This window comes from Xenopus laevis, chromosome 7L, assembly GCF_017654675.1.
Source record: "Xenopus laevis strain J_2021 chromosome 7L, Xenopus_laevis_v10.1, whole genome shotgun sequence".
In the NCBI taxonomy this organism is placed as follows: Eukaryota; Metazoa; Chordata; class Amphibia; order Anura; family Pipidae; genus Xenopus; species Xenopus laevis.
Window position 1 is genome coordinate 14,899,045 of NC_054383.1, and position 26,403 is coordinate 14,925,447.

At 41.3% G+C, this 26,403-nt stretch overlaps 1 protein-coding gene across 2 annotated transcripts in view; it reads right to left on the reverse strand.

The window, feature by feature from the left end:
• Positions 1-556: 556 nt before the first annotated feature.
• Positions 557-26,403, reverse strand: part of XB990656.L (provisional ortholog of ADAM metallopeptidase domain 9 L homeolog) — a 43,061-nt gene continuing 17,214 nt past the window's right edge. The window contains exons 3-22 of one of the 2 annotated variants that reach the window (XM_018225139.2): positions 25,025-25,101; positions 23,689-23,767; positions 22,622-22,701; positions 22,340-22,517; positions 21,808-21,873; positions 19,751-19,822; positions 17,886-18,055; positions 17,346-17,430; positions 16,763-16,887; positions 15,062-15,233; positions 13,199-13,288; positions 12,189-12,384; positions 10,535-10,640; positions 8,440-8,623; positions 7,762-7,842; positions 6,541-6,646; positions 4,825-4,954; positions 2,922-3,006; positions 2,786-2,838; positions 557-1,467 (exon numbers count right to left, since the gene is read on the reverse strand). In XM_018225139.2, coding sequence (XP_018080628.1) covers positions 1,362-1,467; positions 2,786-2,838; positions 2,922-3,006; positions 4,825-4,954; positions 6,541-6,646; positions 7,762-7,842; positions 8,440-8,623; positions 10,535-10,640; positions 12,189-12,384; positions 13,199-13,288; positions 15,062-15,233; positions 16,763-16,887; positions 17,346-17,430; positions 17,886-18,055; positions 19,751-19,822; positions 21,808-21,873; positions 22,340-22,517; positions 22,622-22,701; positions 23,689-23,767; positions 25,025-25,101 — 2,241 coding nt within the window. In that variant the 3' untranslated portion in view covers positions 557-1,361. Of the gene's footprint in view, positions 1,468-2,785; positions 2,839-2,921; positions 3,007-4,824; positions 4,972-6,540; positions 6,647-7,761; positions 7,843-8,439; positions 8,624-10,534; positions 10,641-12,188; positions 12,385-13,198; positions 13,289-15,061; positions 15,234-16,762; positions 16,888-17,345; positions 17,431-17,885; positions 18,056-19,750; positions 19,823-21,807; positions 21,874-22,339; positions 22,518-22,621; positions 22,702-23,688; positions 23,768-25,024; positions 25,102-26,403 lie in introns of those variants that run through there. The other variant, XM_018225141.2, reaches the window with a different exon arrangement.

A 26,403-nucleotide genomic window follows, 5' to 3' on the forward strand; every position in this document is an offset into this window, starting at 1 on the left:
ACAACCCCAGCAACACTTTACAAAAGACTAAAGAGTTACTTTGCTTTTCCTTGGATACATACATCAGACCCCCTTTAAAACATATACAGGTATGGGACCTGTTATCCAGAATGCTCGGGACCTGGGGTTTTCCGGAAAAGGGATCTCTCCATAATTTGGATCTTCATACCTTAAGTCTACTAGAAATTCATTTAAACATTAAATAAACCCAATAGGCTGGTTTTGCCTCCAATGAGGATTAATTATATCTTAGTTGGGATCCAGTACAAGCTGCTGTTTTATTATTACTTGGGATTATTTTGGATTCGGCTGAACCCCCGGAAAGATTCGGCTGAATACCGAACCGAATGAGAATCCTAATTTGCATATGCAAATTAGGGATGGGAAGGGGAAAACAGTTTTTTACTTCCATGTTTTGTGACACAAAGTCACGCATTTTCCTCCCCGCCCCTAATTTGCATATGTAAATTAGGGGTTGGATTCGGTTTGGTTGGGCAGAAGGATCCCTAGTTATTACAGAGGAAAACAAAATTATTTGTAAAATTTTGATAAAATGGAGTCTATGGGAGACAGCCGTTCTGTAATTTGGAGCTTTCTGGATAATGCGTTTCCGGATAACGGATCCTATACCTGTAGTAGTAAATACATGATCACGTTTATTCATATTAAAATCCAGCTGTATGACATGGCATGACCTTTATACACAATACTTCTTACATCAAGGTCATTTAAGTGCATTGAAAATGTCACCACGGAGCTTCCATTGTTTCTCCCTATTAATTGTGTCGCTCCTTCCTCTGGGCTCTTGGCCTGAATTTCAGTTGTTGCTTTGGATGCATTGGGGAACCTTTTGTTCTTGGTGAGACGCCCCAGAGGCTCATGGGTATTTATCTATTGGTTCAGACCCTGGTGTATCTCAGAAATACAGTATTAGCATACCTCCCAACTGTCCCTTTTTCGGAGGGACAGTCCCTCTTTTGACAGCTCAACCCGCAGTCCCTCATTTGTACTGGAAAGTCCCTCTTTTCTCTGCACTGAACAGCCAGAAAAAGAAACAAAGTTTCTCACTTAATTGGCTTTTAGCAGAGAGCCCAGAACAACTAACAGGTGCAAATAAGATACTTTGTAATAATTTTGAGACACAAAAAAAAACAGTTTAGATAAGGAGAAATATTTCCAAACTTTCATAACCTGCCAAATTTTGTAAAATAAACATGGTAATTAGGGGGTGTGGCCACAGAAAGGGGTCTGTCCAAAACATTTCGCTGTTCTACGTGCGAAATCATTTTTTGTCCTTCTTTTTATTTCCAAAATGTTGGGAGGTATGTATTAGGCACAAGAGCTTCAGTGTGTGAGTATGTTCAGGCGTCAGGATTCTGAATGGGCGGTGGTCGGGGAGGAGGAGGACGGAGTGGTGGTGGATTCGGCCAAGCAGGTGGTACTGATCCCATGTTGGGCATCGGCTGCCTGTTAGTGGGAAAATAAAGTTGAATATTGAAATTAAACAGATCCGTGAGGGTCCAAAAAGAAAAACATAGGAAAGGAAATCAAATTTAAATGACATTCAGTAAATGGCCAATCACTCTGGAGTAGAGATGTGTGGGCCGACCAGAGGCCTGTGCATTTATAGGCTTCCGCCTGCCCTGCCCCTTTTGTGACATCACCGCGGGGGCAGGCGTGGATCTATAAATAAATGGGAGCATCGGTGCCGGGTCGGATGTGGGTAGGGAGCGGGCGGGTTAGGGTCGGGTGCAGGTCGAGAAATTCTCCACCACACATCACTACTCTGGAGCCTTGTGTCTTCTACTGGGCAATTTATGTAGAACCATCTATGATCCACAGAAGCTTCATCACAGCAGTCGGTTCATGTTTTAAAGGGGCGATTCACCTTTCAGTTAACTTTTAGTATATTATAGAATGGACAATTCTAAGCAACTTTTCAACTGGTCTTCATTATTTATTTTTTTATCGTTTTTGAACGATTTGCCTTTTTCTTCGGACTCTTTCCAGCTTTCAAATGGGGGGGTCACTGACCCCATATAAAAACAAAAGCTCTGTAAGGCTACAAATGTAGTTATTGCTACTTTTTATTATTCGTCTTTCTATTCAGACCCTCTCCTATTTATATTCCAGTCTCATTTAAATCAATGCATGGTTGCTAGGACAGTGGAGACCCTAGCAACCAGATTGCTTAAATTGCAATCTGGAGAGCTGTCGAATATAAAGCTAAACAACTCAAAAACCACAAATAATAAACAATTAAAACCAATTGCAAATTGTCTCAGAATATTGCTCATTGCATCATACTAAAAGTTTACTCAAAGGTGAACCACCCCTTTAAAGGGGTGGTTCACCTTTACATTAACTTTTGGCATATTATAGAATGGCTAATTCTAAGCAACTTTTCAACTGGCCTTTATTTATTTATTTTTTTTATAGTTTTTAATTATCTGCCTTCTTCTGGCTGTTTCCAGCTTTCAATTGAGGGTCACTGACCCCATCTAAAAAACTCAAATAACTCCAAAGTTATCGCTATTGCTGCTATTTATTACTCATCTTTCTATTCAGGCCTCTCCTATTCATATTCCAGTCTGTTATTCAAATTAATGAATGGTTGCTAGGGGAATTTGGACCCTAGAAACCTGATTGCTGAAATTGCAAATTGCAGAGCTGCTGAATTTACAAGCAAATAAATGAGGGTCTCTGGGCAGAATAAGTGCATTTTAGTGAATAATAACAGAATATAAAGCACATGGTTACAATAGGGACTATGTAGGTGACACACCTTTGTGGCAGATTGTGTGATATATTGAAGACATCGGAGAGGACGGTCACAGGCTGTAAGGAAAAAAACAGTCAGTCAAACGGGCCGATGAATACAAGATGGAATCAGTAGATAAGGGAAACACAGGGGACCCTACCTTATTGCTGGCAGTGCTTGGGGGAACGTTGCGGTTGGTGTTATTGCTCTGTTGCTGCTGCTCCCTCCTTCTTTCATTTTCCCTTCTATGGAAATAAAGAGAGAAATCTCACCAGAATGCCAAAAACTAGAGATGAAAGGAGAACTAAAGCCGAACTAAAGGAGTAGCTAGAAATGTTGTACATTACGTTTTGTGCTTCTGTACCAGACCAAGGCAACCACAGCCCTTTAGCAGTAAAGATCTGTGTCTCCAAAGATGCCCCAGTAGCTCCCCATCTTCTTTTCTGCTGATTCACTGCACATGCTCTGTGCTGCTGTCACTTACTGAGCTTAGGGACCCACTCACAATATACAGTACACATAGAATAGAACTGTCACAATATAAGGCTGATTAGTAATTAATACAGATAATTACTACATGGCAGCACAGAAACCAGTGCAATTAGCATCAGAATTTAATAATCAGCAAACCTGTAGCATCAGCTTATATCACAGGGAAAGCTCATTTTCTGCTGGATAATTAGTGACGAGCCCTAAGCTTAGCTTCTCAACAGCCAATCAGAGCCCACTGAGCATGTGAGTGTCACAGACACTTTCCAAGATGGTGACCCCCTGTGACAAGTTTGAAGTCCTGGATCATTGCTGCTATTGACAAGCTGAAACTTTAGCCTCGTGCAATAAGTTCATTATTATACGGAATTGTTAGCCCCATTCATTCAAGTTTAGCTCTCCTTTAAGGAACCTGCCCAAAGTTTTGAGCAGTGGACAATGGATGTAACCTCGGGGGTTTCCAGATAATGGATCTGTAATTCTGTAATTTGGATCTAATTTGGATCTTCATACCTTAAGTCTACTAGAAAATCATATAAACATTAAATAAACCCAATAGGCTGGTTTTGCTTCCAATAAGGATTAATTATATCTTAGTTGGGATCAAGTACAAGTTACTGTTTTATTACTACAGAGAAAAAGGAAATCATTTTTAAACTTTAAAAATTTGGATTATTTGGATAAAATGGAGTCTTTCCATAATTTGGAGCTTTCTGGATAATGGGTTTCTGGATACCGAACTCCAAACCTGTACAACCAAGGACTAGTGCAGTAAATGAGTTGTATGCACCTTGCACTGTTTCTACCTTTGTAGCGCAGAGAATATTGATCCTAAAAGGTCCCGAAAACATTTTAACCTCTACCTCGTGTTTTTTATTCCACTTCTGAATCCCAAATTACCATTTTATATCCTCAATTAACAGTTTATCTTATTTCTCTAATAGCAGACAGTTACACGTGAAGGCCGAAATGAGAGGGGACATGTGCTCTGCATTTTAGGAGTTCAACTTTGGTAATGAGCAACTGGTAAGTTGTGGCCATATGTATGCGGCTGTCAGTATGGAGGCCAGACAGAGCAACTATATGATATACACCTCTGGGTGACCAGCTGACACAAGGGCTCCCATTTAGAAGAAAAGAGGTTCCGGCTAAATATTGGGAAGGGGTTTGTTACAGTGAGAGCTGTGAAGATGTGGAATTCTCCCCCTGAATCAGTGGTACAGGCTGATACATTAGATAGCTTTAAGAAGGGGTTGGATGGTGTTTAGCAAGTGAGGGAATACAGGGTTATGGGAGATAGCTCATAGTACAAGTTCATCCAAGGTCTAGACCGACTGGCATTTTGGAGTCAGGAAGAAATTTTTTCCTTCCTTGATGCAAATTGGAGAGGCTTCAGATGGGGTTTTTTGCCTTCCTCTGGATCAACTGACAGTTAGGCAGATTATATATAGCGTTAAATGGTTGAACTTGATGGATGTGTGTCTTTTTTCAACCCAATTTGCTACTATGATACTATATGCATTTAAAGCATTTTCAAGTAAGTACCATTATATTTAGGCTATCACACAACATACCTTTGCCTGTTCCTCCTTTTGCAGAACCTTCTCTGGAGCTCATCGCGTTTAATGTAGGCCACAACTATTACAATCAGGATTGGCAGAACCAGCAGGAAGAAGATGAGCAATCCGTCTCGCAAAGAGGTGTCTAAATGCAGAAATAAACTGACAGTTGAGGACGAGGCCCATTTACTGGATCTGGGACATAACAATGGGAATTTACAATGCTCCATGCAGTGTGCAGAATGCAAAAACAGTTACAATCAACCATTTTTGTGCACTTTGCCCACTGCACGGCCGATTGTGTGAATAGCCCCAAGTCTCTGCACTCCGTTACAGATAGAAACAACCCTGGGGAGTGCAAGTCCTGTTATATGAACACATTTGCTCCCCTTAGTGCTCTTACACCCTAATCTCTTTTAGAAAGAGGGGCTAATAATGACAAGCCTCAATATGCTACTAAACAAGGCCTGGGTCATGGAGCATATAAGATGGATAACAAATGGTGTGCCAAAAGTGAAAGAGAGGAACAACAGGGGCACATAGAGTGTCTACTCAACAGTCTACGCTTTCTGTTCAGAACCTGGTAGACATGTTATTATACCAGTGGTTCCCAAACTGTGGAGATAGGCCTATGGGTGTGCTTGGAACAGTAACTAGTCCACCCAGGGAGCTTGCCTCTGGAGCCAGAAGGTCATTTATAGTAGGAATAATTGCCATTTACTCTCCTGAATGCCCAGGTTTTAGGCCGGTTAGATTTATATTTACCAATATATGTACTAGTGATGTGCAGGCCGGCCTGATATCCGCAGGTGGGTCGGGTTTGGGCCGACCTCGCACCCCCATTTGCAGTGGTGGGCGGGTCCGGGTCAAGCTCTTCTTCCTGCTCTCCCTGCCAGCCACCTTATACTTCCGGTTTATAGCCACACACCTGCTTTCCCCGCCCCTTTTGTGATGTCATTGGCAGGGTAGGTCTATAAAAGGAACCCAGAAGTCGGACATACGTGGGTGGAGGGCAACTTGGGTCAGGTGCGGGTCAGGTAAAACCTGACCCACACATCACTAATATGTACTTATTTCATGAGCTAAGGGGAGCCCTGAGCAAAGGCTGGACCTTTAGGAGATGCTCTGACCAAAGGTTGGAGCTTGAACTGAAAAACTTTGACAATTCCTGCTTTAGACCATGACATTTATTTACCACTTCACTTGACCATTATACTTTTATGTGACTGATCTGAATGGTTTCTTATTGAGTGTAGGGGGAGTCAGTAGGTGTGGCCTGGACACATTTTTTGACCCCTGAAGGGAAGTTTTGCCTCTACACAAGGGGATGCTTTTAGCAAGAAATCAGCAACATTTCCATTGTGTTTGGATTCACTTACTTACACATCACTTGTGTTACTCTTTCCCTCTCCCACAAGACTGCTCCCATGTTTCTCATAACCATGACATAAACTGTTAGCCCTCTACTAACCCTACCAGACTTCAAACACTTCCAGGTGTGCCGCTGCCATATACTGACCCCTGATACTGCCAACACCTGGGAAACTTTACTGAAACATGTCATATATATATATATATATTTCCTCTACATGACAGGCTACTAGCCACGGGCATAATGCTGGGGAAACATATGTCAATTGGAATATTTATTGGAAATCTTCTTTATCTATCACCTTGTTTTAAAAAACAAATAAAAAGCTTTTAATAGAAATAATACATTTAAATACTTACCAATGTGAGCAGGGCCACTATCAATGCTGCCACCATAGCCGGACCGGTCACAGTATGGGGGGGCCCAACCGTCGTTGCAGTGGCAATTGCCATTATTGTTGCACACCTGGAACAATATGACATCAGCTGTGGGCACATTGAAACTAGCCCAGGGCAAGGCAGGAAGGCTGGGGCCTCTAACGTATTATCAGTTAGGGATGTCCGACCAGCGGTGCTAATAACAACTCCCAGAACCCCACTAACATTATTCAGTGACATTCTTTTGAAGCACTGCCTTACCATTACTTTTTACAATATTACTCATTATTGGGATTCATTATTGTATGCTAATGTCAGCTGGAAGTCAGAGTGTGTAGTTATGATGTCACTCAATCTGGTGACTGGATGTGTAAGTAAAATGTCAGCCTGGTGCTTGGATGTGAAAATATGATGTCACTCAACCTGGTTATTGGAAGTATAAGTACAATGTCCCTCAATCTGGTGATTGGATGTTAAAATATGACATCACTCAACCTTGTGATTGGATGTGTACGAATGATGTCACTCAACCTGGTGATTGGATGTTAAAATATGATGTCACTCAACCTGGTTATTGGAAGTATAAGCGCAATGTCAGTCAATCTGGTGATTGGATGTTAAAATATGATGTCACTCAATCTGATTATTGGAAGTATAAGTACAATGTCACTCAACCTGGTGATTGGTTGTTAAAATATGATGTCACTCAACCTAGTGATTGGAAGTGTAAGTACAATGTCACTCAATCTGGTGATTGGATGTTAAAATATGATGTCACTCAACCTTGTGATTGGTTGTTAAAATATGATGTCACTCAACCTAGTGATTGGAAGTGTAAGTACAATGTCACTCAATATGGTGATTGGATGTTAAAATATGAAGTCACTCAACCTTGTGATTGGAAGTGTAAGTACAATGTCACTCAATATGGTGATTGGATGTTAAAATATGACATCACTTAACCTGGTGATTGGATATGTATATATGATGTAACTCAACCTGGTGATTAGGTGTGTACATATGTCACTCAGCCTGGTGCTTGGATGTGTAAGTATGATGACACTCAAACTTGTGTTGACATTATGATGTCACTCAACCTGGTGATGTAAGAATATCCCTCATTTTGGTGCTTGAATGATGTAACAGTTGTAAGAGTGGGCTTTCCTGTAGGACAGAACATTGACACAACTCCATTTAACTTACCCCACGGTCGTTGCACTTGGCTTTCACATCGCAGTTGTATCCCATCTTGGTGGCACTCACACAACTGTAGTTGGCACAGGCCTGAGCATAAAGAGTAACAAGTTGGGTCGGGTATTTGCATTCAAAAGTAATGTACCAACAGGGTGAGGGATAATTATATAAAATAGGTTTCTCTGCCTCCCTCCTACCTGTGCCTTGTTTGTTAGAGAATGTACTGACAATCACACAAAATACAATCAGGCACATTCAATAAGTGACGACTAGTGATGGACGAATTTATTCGCCAGACATGGATTTGCGGCAAATGTTTTCGGGAAAATGTAGCGAAAAATTGCAGTGACAAAAAAAAAGTTGAGCATCAAAATTGTTGCGCGCATAAAAATTGTGGCGTGTCATGATTATTTGGACGTCCAATGACTTTAATGCACTGGGACAATATAGTCGCACGTATAAAAATTGTCGCTTGCGTAAAAATTGTCACGCGTCAAAGTAATTTTGATGCCCATTAACTTCAATGCGCTTCGCGAATGTTTCAGGAGCGAATGTTTCGGGACAGATCCGCCCATCACTAGTGACTACAACTGCGTTACTTGGACAACAGGCAGTTTTTATTGATCATTTCAGGTGTAATGTTCTAAAAATTTGATTTTACTGTTTTCTTTAACCTTGGTGACTTACCATGCCATCCCCGCAGCTTGTTCCCTGATGGACTAATCCTGGGTCGGGGACATCGGTGCCCAGATCAAATTCCGCTGTCACACACAGAAAATTTTGGCTCTGATTCACATAGAATGACTGGACGTTTGCATTCAGGATGGGTTTGGGGTTTCCTGTGCACTGCAGTTTCCCACACAGACTGTCACTGTGAAGAAAGATAATCCCAATGTAACAGCCAATAGTATCTCAGGATTTCCATTCTTTACATTTATGTCACTGAAGCACAGATCATCACTTTAATGGGGTCAAAGTCAGGGTCGGACAGGGCCAGTGTTCAGTAGCAGACCCATACTTTAGTCTTGTTTGTTGCACTTACAGCATATTTGGGGGGTTTAAAGGGCAAATAAAACACACAGGTGTAAGGAGCGGCCGGTGACAATCCTCTCCATGCCGGCGCTCCCGGCAAGATGGCAGCACCCAGAGGCATCAAAACATGTGCGGTGTCATGACTTCAGCGCGTCAAAAACGCGCAACATTATTGCATCCGTTTTTGGAGCAAAATTGTCCCTTTACATAGACGCCAGTAGCAATAGATCTACTCTGTGTGTTCCTGGGTGCATTTATTACTATTTGACTTTGATTTCCTGATCTTGACTTCGACCTTTAGGGGTTATGTAATAAAAGGCACTAAGTCTGCCCATGGGCAGTAACCCATAGCAACCAATCAGCAAGTAGCATTTACTGGTCACCTGTTTAAAAGCAACCATCTTATTGGTTGCTATGGGTTACCGCTCCTGGGCAAACTTAGTTCCTTTTAGTACATTAGGGGGTTACAATCTCGCTGCCAGAACTGACCTTTGCCTGGACTTGACTTCACTAACTTCTCAAACCCTTGGATACCGTGGGGCTCATTTATCAACATTGACAAATTTGCCCATGGGCAGTTACCTATAGCAACCAATCACTGATTAGCTTTTTAAAGCCAGCTGCAAGTAGAACAATGCATGCAGCAATCTGATTGGTTGCCTTGGGTTACTGCCCATGGTCAAATTTGCCCAGTGTTGATAAATGACCCCCCGTGATCTGTGTTTGGTGCCTGCTGCTTCCTCCTTGGTCTGTAAATCCCAACCAGAGCCCTCAGGCCCTGACAACAGGTTTTCTAACAGTTTGGCACAGAGCAGCTCTGTCACTTCATAACACCATATGCCATAGAGGTCAAAACTCCACTGAGGAGGCGTTCACCTTTGGATTAACTCTTAATATGACCTAGAGATTGATATTGTGAGACAATTTGCAATTGTTTTTCTTTTTTTATTATTTGTGGTTTTTGAGTTATTTAGCTTTTTATATCAGTTTGCAATGCTCAGCAATTTCTGGTTGCTGTGTTCCAAATTCCCCTAGCAACCATGCACTGATTCTAATAAGAAACTAGAATATGAGTAGGAGAGGCCTGAATAGAAAGATGAATAATAAAAAGTAGCAATAACAATACATGTGTAGCCTTACAGAGCATTTGTTTTTAGATGGGGTCAGTGACCTCCACTTGAAGAGAGTCAGAAGAAAAAGGCAAATAATTAAAAACTACAAAAAATGAAAGCCAGTTGAAAGGTTGATTAGAATTAGTCGTCCTATAATATACTACAAGTTAACTTAAAGGCAAACTGCCCCTTCAATCGCTATACATTCACCATCTGTAACGTCCAGTTACCCCTCTATACATTATGTAGGCAGTGAATGATATAAATGGCAGTAACTTCCTTGTCCATTATCACATTTATATCCTTATAAACAGTGAGTTCTGATGTCATCAGTTATAAACGGTGAGTTCTGATGTCATTTCTGTCACATGACTCACTGAAACTTGTGTATTATAATAAATAAAGTACCCCCAGTTGCAAAATATTAGGATATTAGAAGTTACCTCTGAGTTCCATGACCTGTATAAAAACACTCGGCCTTCGGCCTCGTGTTTTTATATGGTCATGAAACTCCTCAGTAACTTATAATATCCTTATATTTTACAAGAGGGGGTACTTTATTCACTATATTATGATCAATAGACAAAGGCATTTGTGCGAGTGTTGCTTGATCTCATTGCTGGGACTGTTTTACTTACGCTATTGAGCATTTCTTATAGTTGTCCCCATTGATTCCGCAGTTTCCAAACTTATCGCCTTTCAGGTTTGCTTGCTGGAAGCACTGATCCACAGCTTTTCTGGTATCTGCAGAGTAAATACATTATTATCATCCCATGCTTTATAATGGTCCCTGGCCCCTTCCCTAGAGAGGAGAATTCTATGCTGAAGCCCACAGCTCCTCTCATATGGGCTAATGGTCAGGCAATGTAGCCAGATGTCAGATTCTGGGTTTTTCAGATATATAGGGGCAAATTCACTAAAGTGCGAAGCGCCTAACGCTAGCGCAAATTCCCCAGCGTGACGTCATTTCGTTACTTTGCCGATTTACTAACGGGCGTTGGCGTAAATACGCTAGCGAAGTGGACCTACTCTATCGCAAGTTCGCACCCTTACGCTAGGCAACGTTGCGCTATGGCGAAGGGACGTAACTACGCTAATTCACTAACTTGCGCATTTTACTGAACTTTACCTCTTGCGCCAGACTTTACTTGCCACCTCAGACCAGGCGAAGTGCAATAGAGTAGATAGGGATTTTTTCGGGGGTACCCTCCTTCCCCCCTACATTTCCTAACATATGGCACCTAAACTATACACTGGGCACATCTGTAGAGCAAAATAACAACTCTATTTTATTTTTCCCAGGCTTGTGTAGTGTAATGTATTTACTGCTACATATACGTCCATTGTACTTTAACTTGGCACCGTATGCAAATTAGGCATCACTAGCATAACTTTGCTTTGGTTGACGAATTAACGCTAGCGCAACTTCGCTACCGTTTGCCTCCCTGAGCTCAACTTCGGATTTTAGTGAATTAGCGGCACCCTGGCAAAACTTCGCCTGGCGAAGTGTGGCGAAGCCTTCGCTAGCGCAACTTCGCAGATTTGTGAATTTGCCCCATAGACTCCAACCTATTCCATATCATTAGTGAGATCATAATCAAACACTAGAGAGTTGTGTATGATGGAATAAGGTCTTCAAAGAGCAGTAACCCTGATACTTTGGCTGCAAACCAAATGCCTATGTCACTGGCCACACAGCTCTTACTGATAGAATTTTCCAAGGCAATTTTTTATTGCAGTTTCGCGAAAACATTTGTGGGCGGCGAAATTCGGAAATTTGCCGCAAATCCATGCCTGGCAAATAGATTAGCCCATTACTACACGTGGCAATTAAAGGACATGTAAAGCCTATTTCACGGCAGGGGAGGGGATCGTTAGGCACCCGTAAAAGTTTTTCCTTGGGCTGGTGCTCCTATTCATTGTAAAATAGAGTAGACTTTACATTTATTTATTATAATACTTGTTCTGCCAGCTTTGTGCAATGCTGCTTATCCTGTATAAATAAATTCATATACAGTGTATATACGTACATAACAGGAAAAATCCTGGTCCATGGAGTTGACTGGGGCCCCTGAAAGAGATTTTATTTATGGGCACTGTGGCACCACCCGATGAATCTCAGCGCCCCCATGAGAACCGTGCCCCCTTATTCATGCTGCTACAGGCTTGTTCCCTTTAAGTTCACTTTGTAGGTACTCAGCAGGGATCCATGAGGTCAAGTTCTCCGCCAGGGAATTGGATACTGCAGTCCAACACTGAATAGTCTTGTGCCATTTTTACAGACAAACTCACCTTTGCCAAAGAGATCTCGGCACTGGGCATCGTAGTTTTGGCACACGCCGCTGTAGCAGTAGTTTCTGGAGCTGTTACAAGGGAAGCCATTCATGATATAGAAATCTGCTGGGCACAGGGCGTGGGATCCATTGCAGTACTCGGGCAGGTCACAGGTATCAGCTACAGTGCGACAAGGTGTGCCTGCGACTTTAAACTAGAAATGGAAGGTGCACGGTCAGTGATGGAGGTGAGTGAGACATAGAGGCGGCTGATAAAGTTACCTGGGATTCTCTAAACATTGTCTTATGCTTCCAACTATTTATTAGTATGTATTGGGGATACTGCTTGGGCTGCTGAGTGTAAAGGCAACATCACATGAAGAACTGCGCCTCTGCTGGGATTCTTGTCCTGTGTTTTTCTATGGTGGAACCCATTTTTACCTAATAAAACTACAAGAAAAAAACACCCATATATAAAGTCCCAAAAGCACTGGAACCCAATTTCTATGACAAAATAAACAAACCCTAAGGTGTAGTTATTTTAGCCATCAAATTCTTTACAGTCTAAGTCTCCCTTTTACTGTATATTCAGTATGGGAGCTATTTATTAGAGTCCGAATGACAAAAACTCAAAAAATTTGAGCTTTTTAATATAAAATCAGAATTTTGTTGTGGAAAAAAACTCAACTTTTTCGAGATTAATTATACCCTGAGGATGAAAAAAGTCTGAATCCAAAAACCTGGCATCTCGGACCTGCCGAGTTTGTATATAAGTCAATGGGAAAGTTTCTGTGGTCTGTGCTGGAATTAGTCTGAAAAATTTGGGCTTTTCGAGGAAAAAGCCTGAAAAATTGAGTGATTCATGGAAAAAACTCGTACGATGCGGATTTTCACTGTGGATTTCTTTGGGTTTGTCCCCAATACGATTAAATCATGGGTTTTTTTTTTTATAATAAATAAGCCCCAATCGGGAATTCTAGTTTGGTAGGACTTTTTAAATTAAATTACTTAAGTGTTTGTGCCTCTCACCTTGCAGCTTTCACAACATAAACCCTGGGCACATTGTGAGCCGCTAGTCAGCCTGCAGGTGGCAGCATTGCAGCAAGGATTTTGGCATTCCTGAAATAAAATGAAATTTAAGTGAGAACAAGTTGTGTTTGCAAATGATGTCACAGACTAAGTATCACCATAAACAGCTTAGATACAGGCACACATTTGGGAAATACAGGTATGGGATCCGTTATCCGGAAACCCCGTTATTCAGAAACATCTGACATAGACAACATTTTAATCGAATCATTCTCAGATCTAAAAAATATTAACTTTTTCTCTGTAATAATAAAACAATACTTAGTATTTGATCTCAACTAAGATATAATTAATCCTTATTAGGGATGCACCGAATCCACTATTTGGGATTCGGCCAAATCCCTGAATCCTTGTTGAAAAATTTGGCCGAATACCGAACCGAATCCGAATTTGCATATGCAGGAAAAAAAAAACTGGAAAACATTCTTCTTTCGTGACGAAAAGTCACGTGATTTCCCTACCAACCCCTAATTTACACATGCAAATTAGGATTTGGATTGGGTTTGGCCAGACACGGGGATTCGGCTGAATCCTGCTGAAAAAGGCTGAATCTCTAACCAAATCCTGGATTCGGTGCATCCCTAACCATTATTGGAAACAAAACCAGCCTATTGGTTTTGATTAATGTTTAAATATTTTTTTAGTAGACTAAAAGTATGAAGATCCAAATTACAGAAAGATCCCTTATTTGAAAAGATAAGGATAACAGGTCCCATACCTGTATATCATTTTTTTTATAGAACTGAAATGAAATATGCCATATTCTGTTAATAAATAATCTCCATTGTCTATTTACCCATATTGTACATTTAGCTGAAACTTTAGGGAATGGGCCCTGGGCCAAAGCAAGTAGACTGGCACCTCCCAACTAGTGGGTAAATTAGGGATGTCCTGTCAGGAACCCCTCCCCCTTAACTATTGATGATGCTTAAGGAATGCTAGAATTTGTACAGGTATGGGACCTATTATCCAGAATGCTTGGAACCTTGGGTTTTCCGGATAACTGATCTTTCTGGAATTGGTTCTCCATACCTTACGTCTTCTTAAATTAATTTAAACATTTAATAAACCCAATAGGTTGGTTTTGCCTCCAATAAGGATTAATTATATCTTAGTTGGGATCAAGTACAAGATACTGTTTTATTATTACAGAGAAAAGGTGATGATTTTTAAAAAAAAATTAAATTATGGATGACAGGTTTCCGGATAATGGATCCCATACATGTAGTTCAGCAGTTTTGTGGCATCTTCTCAAAGACTTTACTGTTGCCATTAAGAAGGGGTTGTATGTTAAAGTGCGTGTGATTAAATGATCAGTATAAGGTGCAGCATAAGATTTTGTCCCAACATTGACAAGCCTGCAATTATCTGCTATTCTTTTCCTGTATCCCACAGCACCATTCAGATGGGTTCTTTTATTAAAGGGGCTGTTCACCTCTAAATTAGTGTTAAATTAGAATTATTTAACTTTTTATTCAGCAACTCTCCAGATTGCAATATCAACAATCTCATTGCTAGGGTCCAAATTCCCCTAGCAACCATGCAATGATTTGAATGAGAGACTGGAATATGAATAGGAGAGGCCTGATTAGAAAGAGGAGTAATAAAAAGTAGCAATAACAATACATTTGTAGCCTTACAGAGCATTTATTTTTTTAGAATCTGAAAGGACGTAAAAAATGCTTTCCCCTTCTCACCACTAATTTGCATATGCATATTCGGCCGAATCTTTCCAAAATAGTGGATTTGGCGCATCCCTACTATGACTGCTACACGGCCCTGCTGGTAATTAAATCATCTCACCTGGGGCGACCCACAGTCACACTCCTCTCCAGCTTCCACAATGTTGTTGCCGCACGTAGGGATACTCAGCACTTGGTTGGGATCGGGAAAATTCTTCAGGCAGGTGCCGCCACCTCTCAGGATAAGTGATTCAAAATCATTGGCGCTGCAGCTGCTGAAACTCTGTGCTCCACTAGGGAAAGGAAAAGAACTGCATGTGGCACAGGGACTTACTGGGGCTCATTCATTGGTTGCTATGGGTTACTGCCCAGGTGCAAATTTGCCCAGTGTTTATAAATGAGCCCCACTTTGTGTGTATGTCATAAATAACACTGACATTATAAAGGCAAAGAGAGGGGTTATACTGTATATTCATAAGTAGGGCTAGCTTCCTTTTATTTGCACTTAAAAGGATGAACCTTAAATAAATGAATGCTACGGGGCAATTAACTGGGTGAGCAAAATGCTAATGTCTGCCCCATGCCTGGGTTACTCTACTAAGAAAAAAACAGCAGCGGCGGGTGTTTGAGGAGGAGGATGGAGAAAGAGAGAAGAGCTGTCAGTGGGAGAGTTTTCCTGGGAGGGATGCCGATGGGGCCGGGGGCTTGCCTTGCCTTGTTTTGGCCCTGCTCTGACCCCCCCCCAGTAATATTTAAGCTTGGTAAGTGGTAAATTGCTGTCCTGAGTGAGGGAACTTCTCTTAGGGCTCTTACTCACGAGCGGTTGAAGCTGCGCTCCCCTGCGTTCCGTTTTTCTGCGTTCAGCTGCAGGGGAGCGCAGGAATAGACGCATTACATTTTTTCCAAAGGGGCTGTACTCACACAGGCGCGTGTCAGCGCCAAACGCAGGTTGAGACGCAACATGCTGCATTTTTCTTGCGTTCGGCACCTACACGTGCCTGTGTGAGTACAGCCCCATTGGTAAAAATGTAATGCGTCTATTCCTGGGCTCCCCTGCGGCTGAACGCAGAAAAACGGAACGCAGGGGAGCGCAGCTACAACCGCCTGTGAGTAAGAGCCCTTAAACAAAATCAGTGCCCCATGATGTCAAAATGTTATCCCTGTCTATCTGGAACAATCTAATAGCGTAAGCAAGGAAAAACCTGGGAGGCAGAAGGTATCTGCTCAAGTGATTTTATTGGTATTTAACACTACATTTTTCGAGCCTCCTAGAAACCGACTACTGCACGCACCAGGGTCAAGGTCAACAGTCACCTGTGTTTATCCCTGTCTATGTAGTGGTGAAGGGGAAGTAAAGGCTCCCCACAAATTTAAAAGGATTCTATTAGGATTCTCTAAAAGAAGCAAGTTTGTACTATTGATGTTTTGTTTAATTTATTGTTGTCATTACTTTGCTATAGCCTCTGGGGGGCCAGGCAGCCTCTGATTAGTGATATTAATCTTAAAATAACTCCGTTGTGCATTGCTTGTTTGCTTTTAAAACTTGCCTGTGATTAAAACATACGCACGTCTCCTGTATATGCCACTGACGGTTTTAAAAGCGCTCTATTTCTACAGGCTGAGCAAAAGCAACTTAACTTGCCCTTTATCCCATCCTGCTGTTTTCTCATAGGCAGCGGCAGTATGAAAGGAATCAGTACATAGGACAAGATGTTCAGATTTAAAGATGATGCATTAGACTTGGACTGTCCCAATGAAAACCATTTGACAGAGTAGGTCCCTTCCATTTGTAATTGCCCTCTCGTGTACCCTCGGTACTTACATATCAGTTGAATGCATTATATAGGCACCTGGGCATGTGGAGTCATCATGGCTCATCCCAAGGTTGTGTCCCAGCTCGTGGGCAACTACTGGAGCATGTGCCAGCAGGGATTTACCTACAGAGAACTTTAGAGAGCAGCATTCAGTCAGTCTCCCATAATCATCTGGGAACAAATACGTTATAGGATAAGTAAACCTTATAAATAAGTTGATGTAAAATCGATGAGGGAGCTATTCTAAGAACTTATGCAATGTACATTAATTATTTATTTATTTTTAATTCCAAGATATTAAAGGATTCACGTACTGTTAATAGGAATGAATTGTGTTACAACAGCACCACCTGCTGGTCATTTTCTGACCAGTCTGACCACCAAGTAGTCAAGGAAGTTGTCAGGAGAAAGAAAGAGGCTGCTCTGATGTTCTTCTGCTTAGGAAAAAAATAGAAATCTTTCTCAAATCTTTCCTAAGCAGAAGAACATCAGAGCAGCCTCTTTCTTTCTCCTGACAACTTCCTTGACTACTTTTATAAATGAAATGGTGCTATTCTCCTCAGTAATTTATATTTAATTAACCTTACTTACTGTACTGATTGAAGCACCAATAGAGGGTGAACACACAGTTCCAACAAAGGCCATCCCAATGACTCCGTTGTATGTGCCCCGACCTCTGAATGAGAAGAAAAACACAGATATTGTACCTACATCTTTTACATGGATCTGATATTTTAATGATACTGCTGAGACACATAAGTTGCTAGTCCAAAAAACAGTAAAGGGTGCATTACAACAATGCATAGCACCCTAGGCCGACATAGAAAGTGAATATGCTCTAGGGTTCTCCTGATTCCTCCTGATTGCCATTATTTTTGTGTCTGGTCTGCATGTTGTTGACTATATGAACAAGACACAACTACAGGTAAGACATGAGCATGGTGTAAGTAGAAAGTTACAAAATCTATACATATGCCCCACATCCCCAAAATAGAAACTGCTAACTGGATACCAGCCAACCCCACCAGCAGACCCCCAATACTTCTGGGCCTCTCCATAGTCCACTATCTCTACTATATCAAAAGAGAAGACTGGAGAGACCAGAAGAAGATGATGTCTTGGAACACTTACATCAATAGGTGAGAGATGTCACTTCTTTTCAACCCTTTATTTATATCCTTCCAGTAAGAAAACCTTCCAAGTACATCTCCCGCAGTTCCACTTTGCACATCGAATGGATTACTCTGGTCGAATATGGTCAGACTGGTCAGGACGATTCTGATGTTCAGATAACGAAACATCTGTTGGAAATATGAGAGGGGTCATCAGTAGGGTTACCACCTTTATTAAAAAATTTTACCGGCCAGTGGGGGGCGGGCACCAAAAGGGGGTGGTCCGTGATGCTAAAAGGGGCGGAGCTACTCTGTGCGCCGTAAAAGGGGCGGAGCAACATCACACAGCGCTGGAAAAAAGGTAAGTTCTTTTCGAATTGGGGGCAGGCCAGGGCCTTTTTTTAAAGGGTATTTCAAATTACCGACAATTGCATTACCGGTAAATTTGCAATACCGGCCCCGGCCTTGGCAGGCCGGGTGGCAACTCTAGTCATCAGACAAGAATACTTATAGAGCACCTACTAGACTGTTTAGTAAATAAGCAGATGTACTATTTGTACTACAGAAATGGGATCCATTATCTGGAAATTCAGAAAACTTCAAAATACAGGGAGGCCCTCTTCCATAGATTCCATTTTAACCAAATAATAATAAATAATATCACATTTCCTTTTTCTCTGTAATAATAAAACAGCTCCTTGTACTTGATCCCAACTAAGATATAATTAATCCTTATTGGAAGCAACACCAGCCTATTGGGTGTATTTAATATTTACATGATTTATTGGTAGCCTTAAAGTATGTAGATCCAAAATAAGGAAAAATCCCCTATTCGGAAAGCCCCAGGTCACGAACATTCTGAATAACAGGTCAAATACCTGTAATTGTTTCATAATACTATTCAAATGATAGTGTGCCTTTTTAAAAAAAATATTTTCCTATTTTTAATTAGCTGTTTTTGTATTCCGTGCCATTAAAATCCAGTGCTCTGTCCATGAAACATATTATATTGCTCTTGCTGCTAGGGATGTACCGAATCCAGGATTCGGTTTGGGATTCGGCCAGGATTCGGCCTTTTTCAGCAGGATTCGGATTCGGCCGAATCCTTGTGCCTGGCCGAACCGAATCCAAATCCTAATTTGCATACGTAAATTAGGGGCAGGTAGGGAAATCACATGACTTTTCGTCACAAAAGAAGATTTTTTTCCACTTTTTCCTTTCCTACCCCTAATTTACATATGCAAATTAGGGTTCGGATTTGGTATTCGGCCGAATCTTTCACAAAGGATTCGGGGATTCGGCCGAATCCCAAATAGTGGATTCGGTGCATCCCTACTTGCTGCCATGGTAAAAGCTAATGCCCATCTTCAAAATGAATATTTCCAAAATACTAACCTATAAGTGGCCAAGTTAAAGGACCAGTAACATCAAAAAATGAAATTGTTTTAAAGTAATACAAATATAATGCAGTGTTGCCCTGCACTGGTAAAACTGGTGTGTTTGCTTCAGAAACACTACTATTGTTTATATAAATAAGCTGCTGTGTAGCAATAGGGGCAGCCATTCAAAGGAGCAAAGGCTCAGGTTACACAGCAGATAAGCTCTGTAGAACATAATGGTGTTATCTGTTATCCACTATTTAACCTGTGCCATATAGACTTTTTTCAGTTTCCACCATTGCTACTCAGCAGCTTGTTTATATAAACTATAGTAATGTTTCTGAAGCAAACACATCCGTTTTACCAGCGCAGGGCAACTGTACATGATATTTTCATTGCTTTAAAACACTTTCATTTTTTGATGTTACTGGTCCTTTAAGGAGGACATGGATGTGGACAACTGATTTCAAGAAAACCGAATGGAAACACATCAAACCGTATTTACCGAATCCACAATGTTTATTAAGCGAATTGTTTCCTCTTCCACTGCTGTCGCATTTGACTTGTCCGCTTGGTACTAGAGAAAGAAAGAACAATATTTATTGAGAATGAGAAATCAGGAGGCAAGAAGGATAAGTTCTTAGAAAGCATCACGAGAAATAATTCCATGTACTGGTAAATAGACGTACAGGAATCATAGTGTGACTAAAATCGACATGGAAATATGTTGTAACATGAATATTTATAACAATATCTATGGCCTTTTCTTAAAGCTGTTTAAGGCCAGCACATTGTTTGGTGCAATATGATTATTGGATGGAATTATAGGGAGAATTAAGAAGAAACCATGATCAAAAATGGTCTTTGTACACCAGCAGACAGAGAGTGACATGGGTATTGGTGTGGTCGTAGCTGTAGATATTCCAACCAGATGAATAGCAAAAGATGTGAGTATTTTCAAAAACCATAAACCAAAAAAGTGGTTAAAAGTCCCCCCCCCCAGATCCCCCAATAAGAATGGAGCCTGCACACTGGATGGGAGGGAAGCCTGAAGGGCAGATGGGTAATATTTGAGGTTGAATGTGGTTTAATGTCTTGGCTATTCCTGGAACCATAGGAAGAGCAGATACAATGATTATGTTTCTTAGTTTTGTAATATTGAACCTTAAACGGGGGCCTGATCAAATGTTGTACCAGAAATGGAAAGCCTCAACTACAAATGTCTGAAAACCACTTTTATTTAAAACTAAGTCTATTTACATTAGCCTCAGCTGAAACCTCCATGACAGGTTAATTTAAGCTTTACCCACAACATACCAGTACTTTACCCACAACCATTGTCGGACTGGGATGCCAGGGGCCCACCAGAAAACCTTAGGATGAGGGCCCACTTTCCAAACAATTATACCTCCTCTCCTCGCTCAACTTCTTTGTTCTTCTAGTCTTTTCTCTCTACATACTAAACTCTATTATTCCATTATTAAGCCTCTTTGTTCCCATAAAGAAATAGGGAATGGCGATGAAATAGGCCAAATGGTTAGAAGCAAGAGGCCCACTGGCACCTGGGCCCACCGGGAGTCCTGGTATTCCGGTGGGCCAGTCCGACACTGCCCACAACATACCCTACTTACTCCTATTGGGCAGCACTTTTGCAGCTCAAACAGAGGCTGGGACTGGTCCCTAGAAAAGGCTCTTTGGTTTTTCAGTGATTTTTCCATGAAACTAATCCCTAGGAACCATTTCAACATGGGAATAAATTGTAAAGCAGTCTAAAGGAGCAGCTGTGAGTCTAAGGGGCACATTTACTTAGCTCGAGTGAAGGATTAGAATAAAAAATACTTCGAATTTCAAAGTATTTTTTTTTGGCTACTTCGACCTTCGAATTGGCTACTTCGACTACGACTTTGAATCGAACGATTCGAACTAAAAACCGTTCTACTATTCGACCATTCGATAGTCGAAGTACTATCTCTTTAAAAAAAACTTCGACCACCTACTTTGCCACCTAAAACCTACCGAGCATCAATGTTAGCCTATGGGGAAGGTCCCCATAGGCTTTCCAGCCAATTTGGGATCGAAGGAAAATCGTTCGATCGATGAATTAAAATCCTTTGAATCATTCGATCGGAAGATTATTCCTTCGATCATTCGATCAAACGAATTGCGCTAAATCCTTCAATTTTGATATTCGAAGTCGAAGGATTTAACTTCGAGGGTCGAATATCGAGGGTTAATTAACTCTCGATATTCGACCAATAGTAAATGTGCCCCTAAGTAAATAAAAAAGTCTGTTGAAGGTTGTCTGCACAGAGTTCTGTAGATGATAAGGTTTAGATTTAATGATATTTTATGGCTAAATGAGTAACTAGATATAATTTCTCATATACCACTAAGACTTTACTACATGAGACAAACTCACAGACAAAACAGAGAGACAAAGGGGTTCATAGATGCCCATTGCTGAATGATTTTTTTACATTTTGATGACTTCACAGCTCACTGACTTATGAAAATGTGTATATAGTGAAAGCAGATTAAGGAAGCGAATTGTGTTGTTGTTACCCTGAGATTATCCACCACGACCCCCAGCTCCACATAACTGGTTGTTGTAAGGACAGCTCGTTTTGTCTGCAAAGAGAGATGCAATTACCTGTTAAAATCGGTATAAAACACAGACAGCACTAGGGTTCAAGGTATAAATCTCATCACTGTCCATATAAAAAAGGGAGCAATAAAAAGTAGGGATGCACCGAATCCAGGATTCGGTTTGGGATTTGGTCAGGATTCGACCTTTTTCAGCAGGATTCAGATTCAGCCGAATCCTTGTGACTGGCCAAACCGAATCTGAATCCTAATTTCCATATGCAAATTATGGGCGGGGAGGGAAATCACTTGAATTTTTGTCAACAAGGAAGTAAAAAAAAATGTTCCCTTCCCACCCCTAATTTGCATATGCAAATTAGGATTCGGATTCAGTTTGGTATTCAGCCGAATCTTTCTCAAATCTTTCGGCCAAATCCAAAATAGTGGATTCGGTGCATCCCTAGAAAAAAGAATAAGAAATCTGGAACCAACACATATTGGTTACACGTACCCTTTGCAGCCTAAAGTGTACAGGCAGAGGTGGGTTTGAACCGTCTGTATGAAGGTCCCCAACACCACAGATAGATGGCGAACTGGGTTCGGGTATCTGGAACAGACGGTGCTCTCCATTGGTTGCATTTTCAACAGGCTCTATCCCATAATGCACTTCTGCCATGTACATGACACCCCTGCAAAAAAAATTATAGCTGCATAATCCGTGTACCAGCAGAGCATGGAAAGGTGGAAATTGTGAATTCTGGTATGTGAGATTTAGACCATCAAATAGACCGACCTTAGGCCATCACATGTGCTGAATGCCAAAACTGTGCCATTCATTCCTTCCACTTCCCCATGGTAATAACAGTGGTGACTCTGAAATAGAAAGAACACAAAAGCACAGCAGGTTTATATATTATAAATAATAAATTAAATATATTATGTCTTACTTTATTACATGGACTAGTTTCATAGGTGGGTTCACTAAGAGGCAATGGTGCATCTTCTGGAGGGTCCAAAACTAGAGCACTACCCAAGGTCCAATGTAATGTTTATCTATATCAGTATAGCTCTTCATTTGAGCCAACTGTCCTATGACAGCTCCAGTCCTTAGTGCCACTGGCATTGCACATGCTCAGTGTGCCCTTTGCTGCAGCAGGTGTGGCACAAATGTTTGCTGAGTCATGTCACCAGAAGTGCTGAGTCCCAAAAAAACGATGAAGTTTTGGGAGACAACTTTGTTGCTATGCTTTACCTGCACCTGTCTCTCCTGTTTGACACAATAGCCAAATGTATAAGGTACATCATTTCTAGCCTATTGCCAATAAGCCTGTCGGTATGTGGACATTCTACTTTGTAGACCGATCATTTTGGGCAGGGGTCCCCAACCTTTTTTACCCATGAACCACATTCAATTGTAAAAAGGGGTGGGGAGCAACAAAAGCATGGAAAAATGTCCTGGGGTGCCAAATAAGGGCTGTGATTGGCTATTTGGTAGCCCCTATGTGGACTGGCAGCCTACAGGAGGCTCTTTTTGCCAGTACACCTGGTTTTAATGCAACCAGAACTTGTCTCCAACCCTGGAATTCAAAAATAAGCTCCTGTTTTGAAGCCACTGGGAGCAACATCCAAGGGGTTGCTGAGCAACATGTTGCTTGTGAGCTATTGGTTGGGGATCACTTATTTTGGGCATTGATTCTTACACAAGTCACCTTTCAGAATATGAATTTACAGGACTTAATGCAACAACAGGCCTCCTGTCTGAAGCATAAACATGATAACTCCTTTCAGATAGTACCTATCAGCTGAGTATGACCAAAGGTATTTATCAGCTATGAACAACATGTGTAAACTTGTACTTACCAGCTGAGTGCGGTTGAAGACCTGAAATCCGGCCTCTTTACTGTAAGTGAATCTCTCAAATCCAGGGCTCACAAGCCCCCTAAAGACAAGCAATGGCACATTCAGATATTTATATTTGTGTTATTAACCCTCTCTACCATGCAGTTATACTTATGGGGTCACATCCATTGTCTCCTGCTGCCATGTACGAAACTGGACACAGAAAGCTTATATTCTGTAGACATGCAGTTCATATTTTTGCATACTGCAAATTATACGCATATTATTTACATACATTTATGGTTGCAAGAAGCCATTTCCTCTTTGCATATTTTGGAGCAGTTATATTTCTTGCATAGGCAGAGGCAACCCTGAATTGTAATAATAATTATTATTATTATTATTATTAACATGTGTTTTTAGAGTGCCAACATATTGAATACATTAATAGTAGTTACGTTCAGTATGCAAAACAGACTCAGGCCTTTCTCCTGTATTAAATGTTTAGCAACTTGGTACATATGTTCCCTGGCTCACTTGCCTACATTCCTCCCCTGCCTACATTCCTCATGAGTCTAGGTCTGGCAAGTAATGGGGTTAGGTTTTAACAGTAGCTCAAGGGCTGCACCTTGCGCAATCCTGACTAAAGTTGCCCATTCACAGGCCGACAGATCAGCATTTCCAACCAAGCCCCATGGGTGTTGGGCTTCTTGGATTGTATTTGGACAATTAATCACTTAAGTCCAAAATGGAAGGGGTCAACTCTTGACCCATGTTGATGTGTGAATTGAGTCACAAGCCAACTTAAAATTGCTGGACCTTATAGCCCCACAATCTGACTGATGAGTATGGGACTGATTCGCTTTTGAAATGGAGTGTGATGACCAAGAGACCTGTGCTTCTCAGGAACAACATGTGGGCACAAATGTCCAATCGGCTATCAGCCTTCCTTGTATAACCCCCCTTCCTTTGATCATAAGCATGTCCATGCTGGCTATTTCATATAAATCCAAGCAACAATGCAGCACGGTGATTAGCATTGCCTTTCAGCACTGGGTTCAATTCCAGCCAGAGCACTGTCTATCTTCTCCCCATATCTATGTGGGTTTCTCTAGTTTCCTTCTCAACAGGACCACTTTAAGGTACCAGTGGGCAAAGATCTAATTGGTGGTCCCCCACTGCCCCAAATGTTTGATAGCACCCTCAGATGAGTAAGCATCAACAGAATAAGCCAAGCAATGAAGACATGGTCTATGCTTACTGTAGAATACATGATACCAGACAGCCAGCAGAACAAATAGCTTGCAGTAGACAACCACAGATAAAGTCACATCCTCTTCCTTATTTATCAGTTTACCTGTTCCTCTGGAGTTTCAGGAGAAGTTTATGCTTGAGAGTTTGGACAGAGTAGAGCAGGTTGTCATTCCATTGCTCCTGCAAACACAATAATTTGTAATACATGATCTCTGCAAACCCATTCCAACATGGTGCCTGCATCATACAACGTCTGATAAACTCATATAAGAAATGGTTCCCCCCTCATACAGTTCTAGAGAGTTGCATGTTGTGCCACTCCTATGATTGGAAGTGTTCTCTTTAAGGGCTGTCCAATATTACAAGGTATCATATGAGAGACAGATTTATCCACCTCTCTCATGTCTGCTCTGAGGACATAAAGGTGGGATAGTGAGTATGTTTTTCTTTTACTGGCACAATGAAGAGCATTCGGACCTGCATAGAGTGGACTATGTGTATAAATAGACGTGTGTAGTTAGAACGTGACATTGGCAGGGGTCATACTCCCCAAGGTGAAAGAGTCATTATATTAACTCCTATAAAGTAGACTGTTTTTCATGCAGTAGTAACATAAAGCAATATATAATATGTTTGTGGGACAGGTTGGATTAAAAGTTTTAACTTATAATACAAAGAAGAACATGGGCAATAAAATGGTTTATCTGATACACAAAAGCTGAAGAGATCTGCTCTAGTTTCAGGGACAGATGTATAACTGGTTATGATCAAAAATAAAGAAGAAGGGTTGCACACTCTGCATCAGAAAAGTCAAAGTGTTATTACCGTATATACTCGAGTATAAGCCGTCCCGAGTATAAGCCGAGGTACCTAATATTACCTCCAAAAACTGGGAAAGCTTATTGACTCGAGTATAAGCCTAGGGTGAGAAATGCAGCAGCTTCTGGTAAGTTTCAATCAAAAAATTGAGGGTTTCTGCTCCCATTGGAGGTGCCGGCGTCTCGTTTTTGAATGCCGCGACCATTCTTGGACGCTGCCGAATATTCTTGAGACTATTCTTGGACGCCGGCGACTATTCTTGGACACCGGCGACTATTCTTAGGCGCCCGCGACTATTCTTAGGCGCCCGCGACCGTTTTTGCGCTTGACCCGAGTATAAGCCGAGGTAGAGTTTTTCAACATATTTTGTAGGCTGAAAAACTCGGCTTATACTCGAGTATACATGGTACATCCAAACGTTACATGAAAAACTATCTAGCCCTACGCGTTTCGACCATCAAGTGTTCTTCATCAGGGGAAAAATACAATACAAAAGGCAGCATAACTGGTTATGGACAGAGTGATATGACCTGGTGACTTGCTCTGGCCGATATTTAGTAAGGGCTTGGGCAGATAATTATGAGGCTGACTGGAAATCCTATTAAGTAATCAATGTATTGAGCCAGAGATATGGGCTCCTCCTGCACAGGCCTCACCCACTGT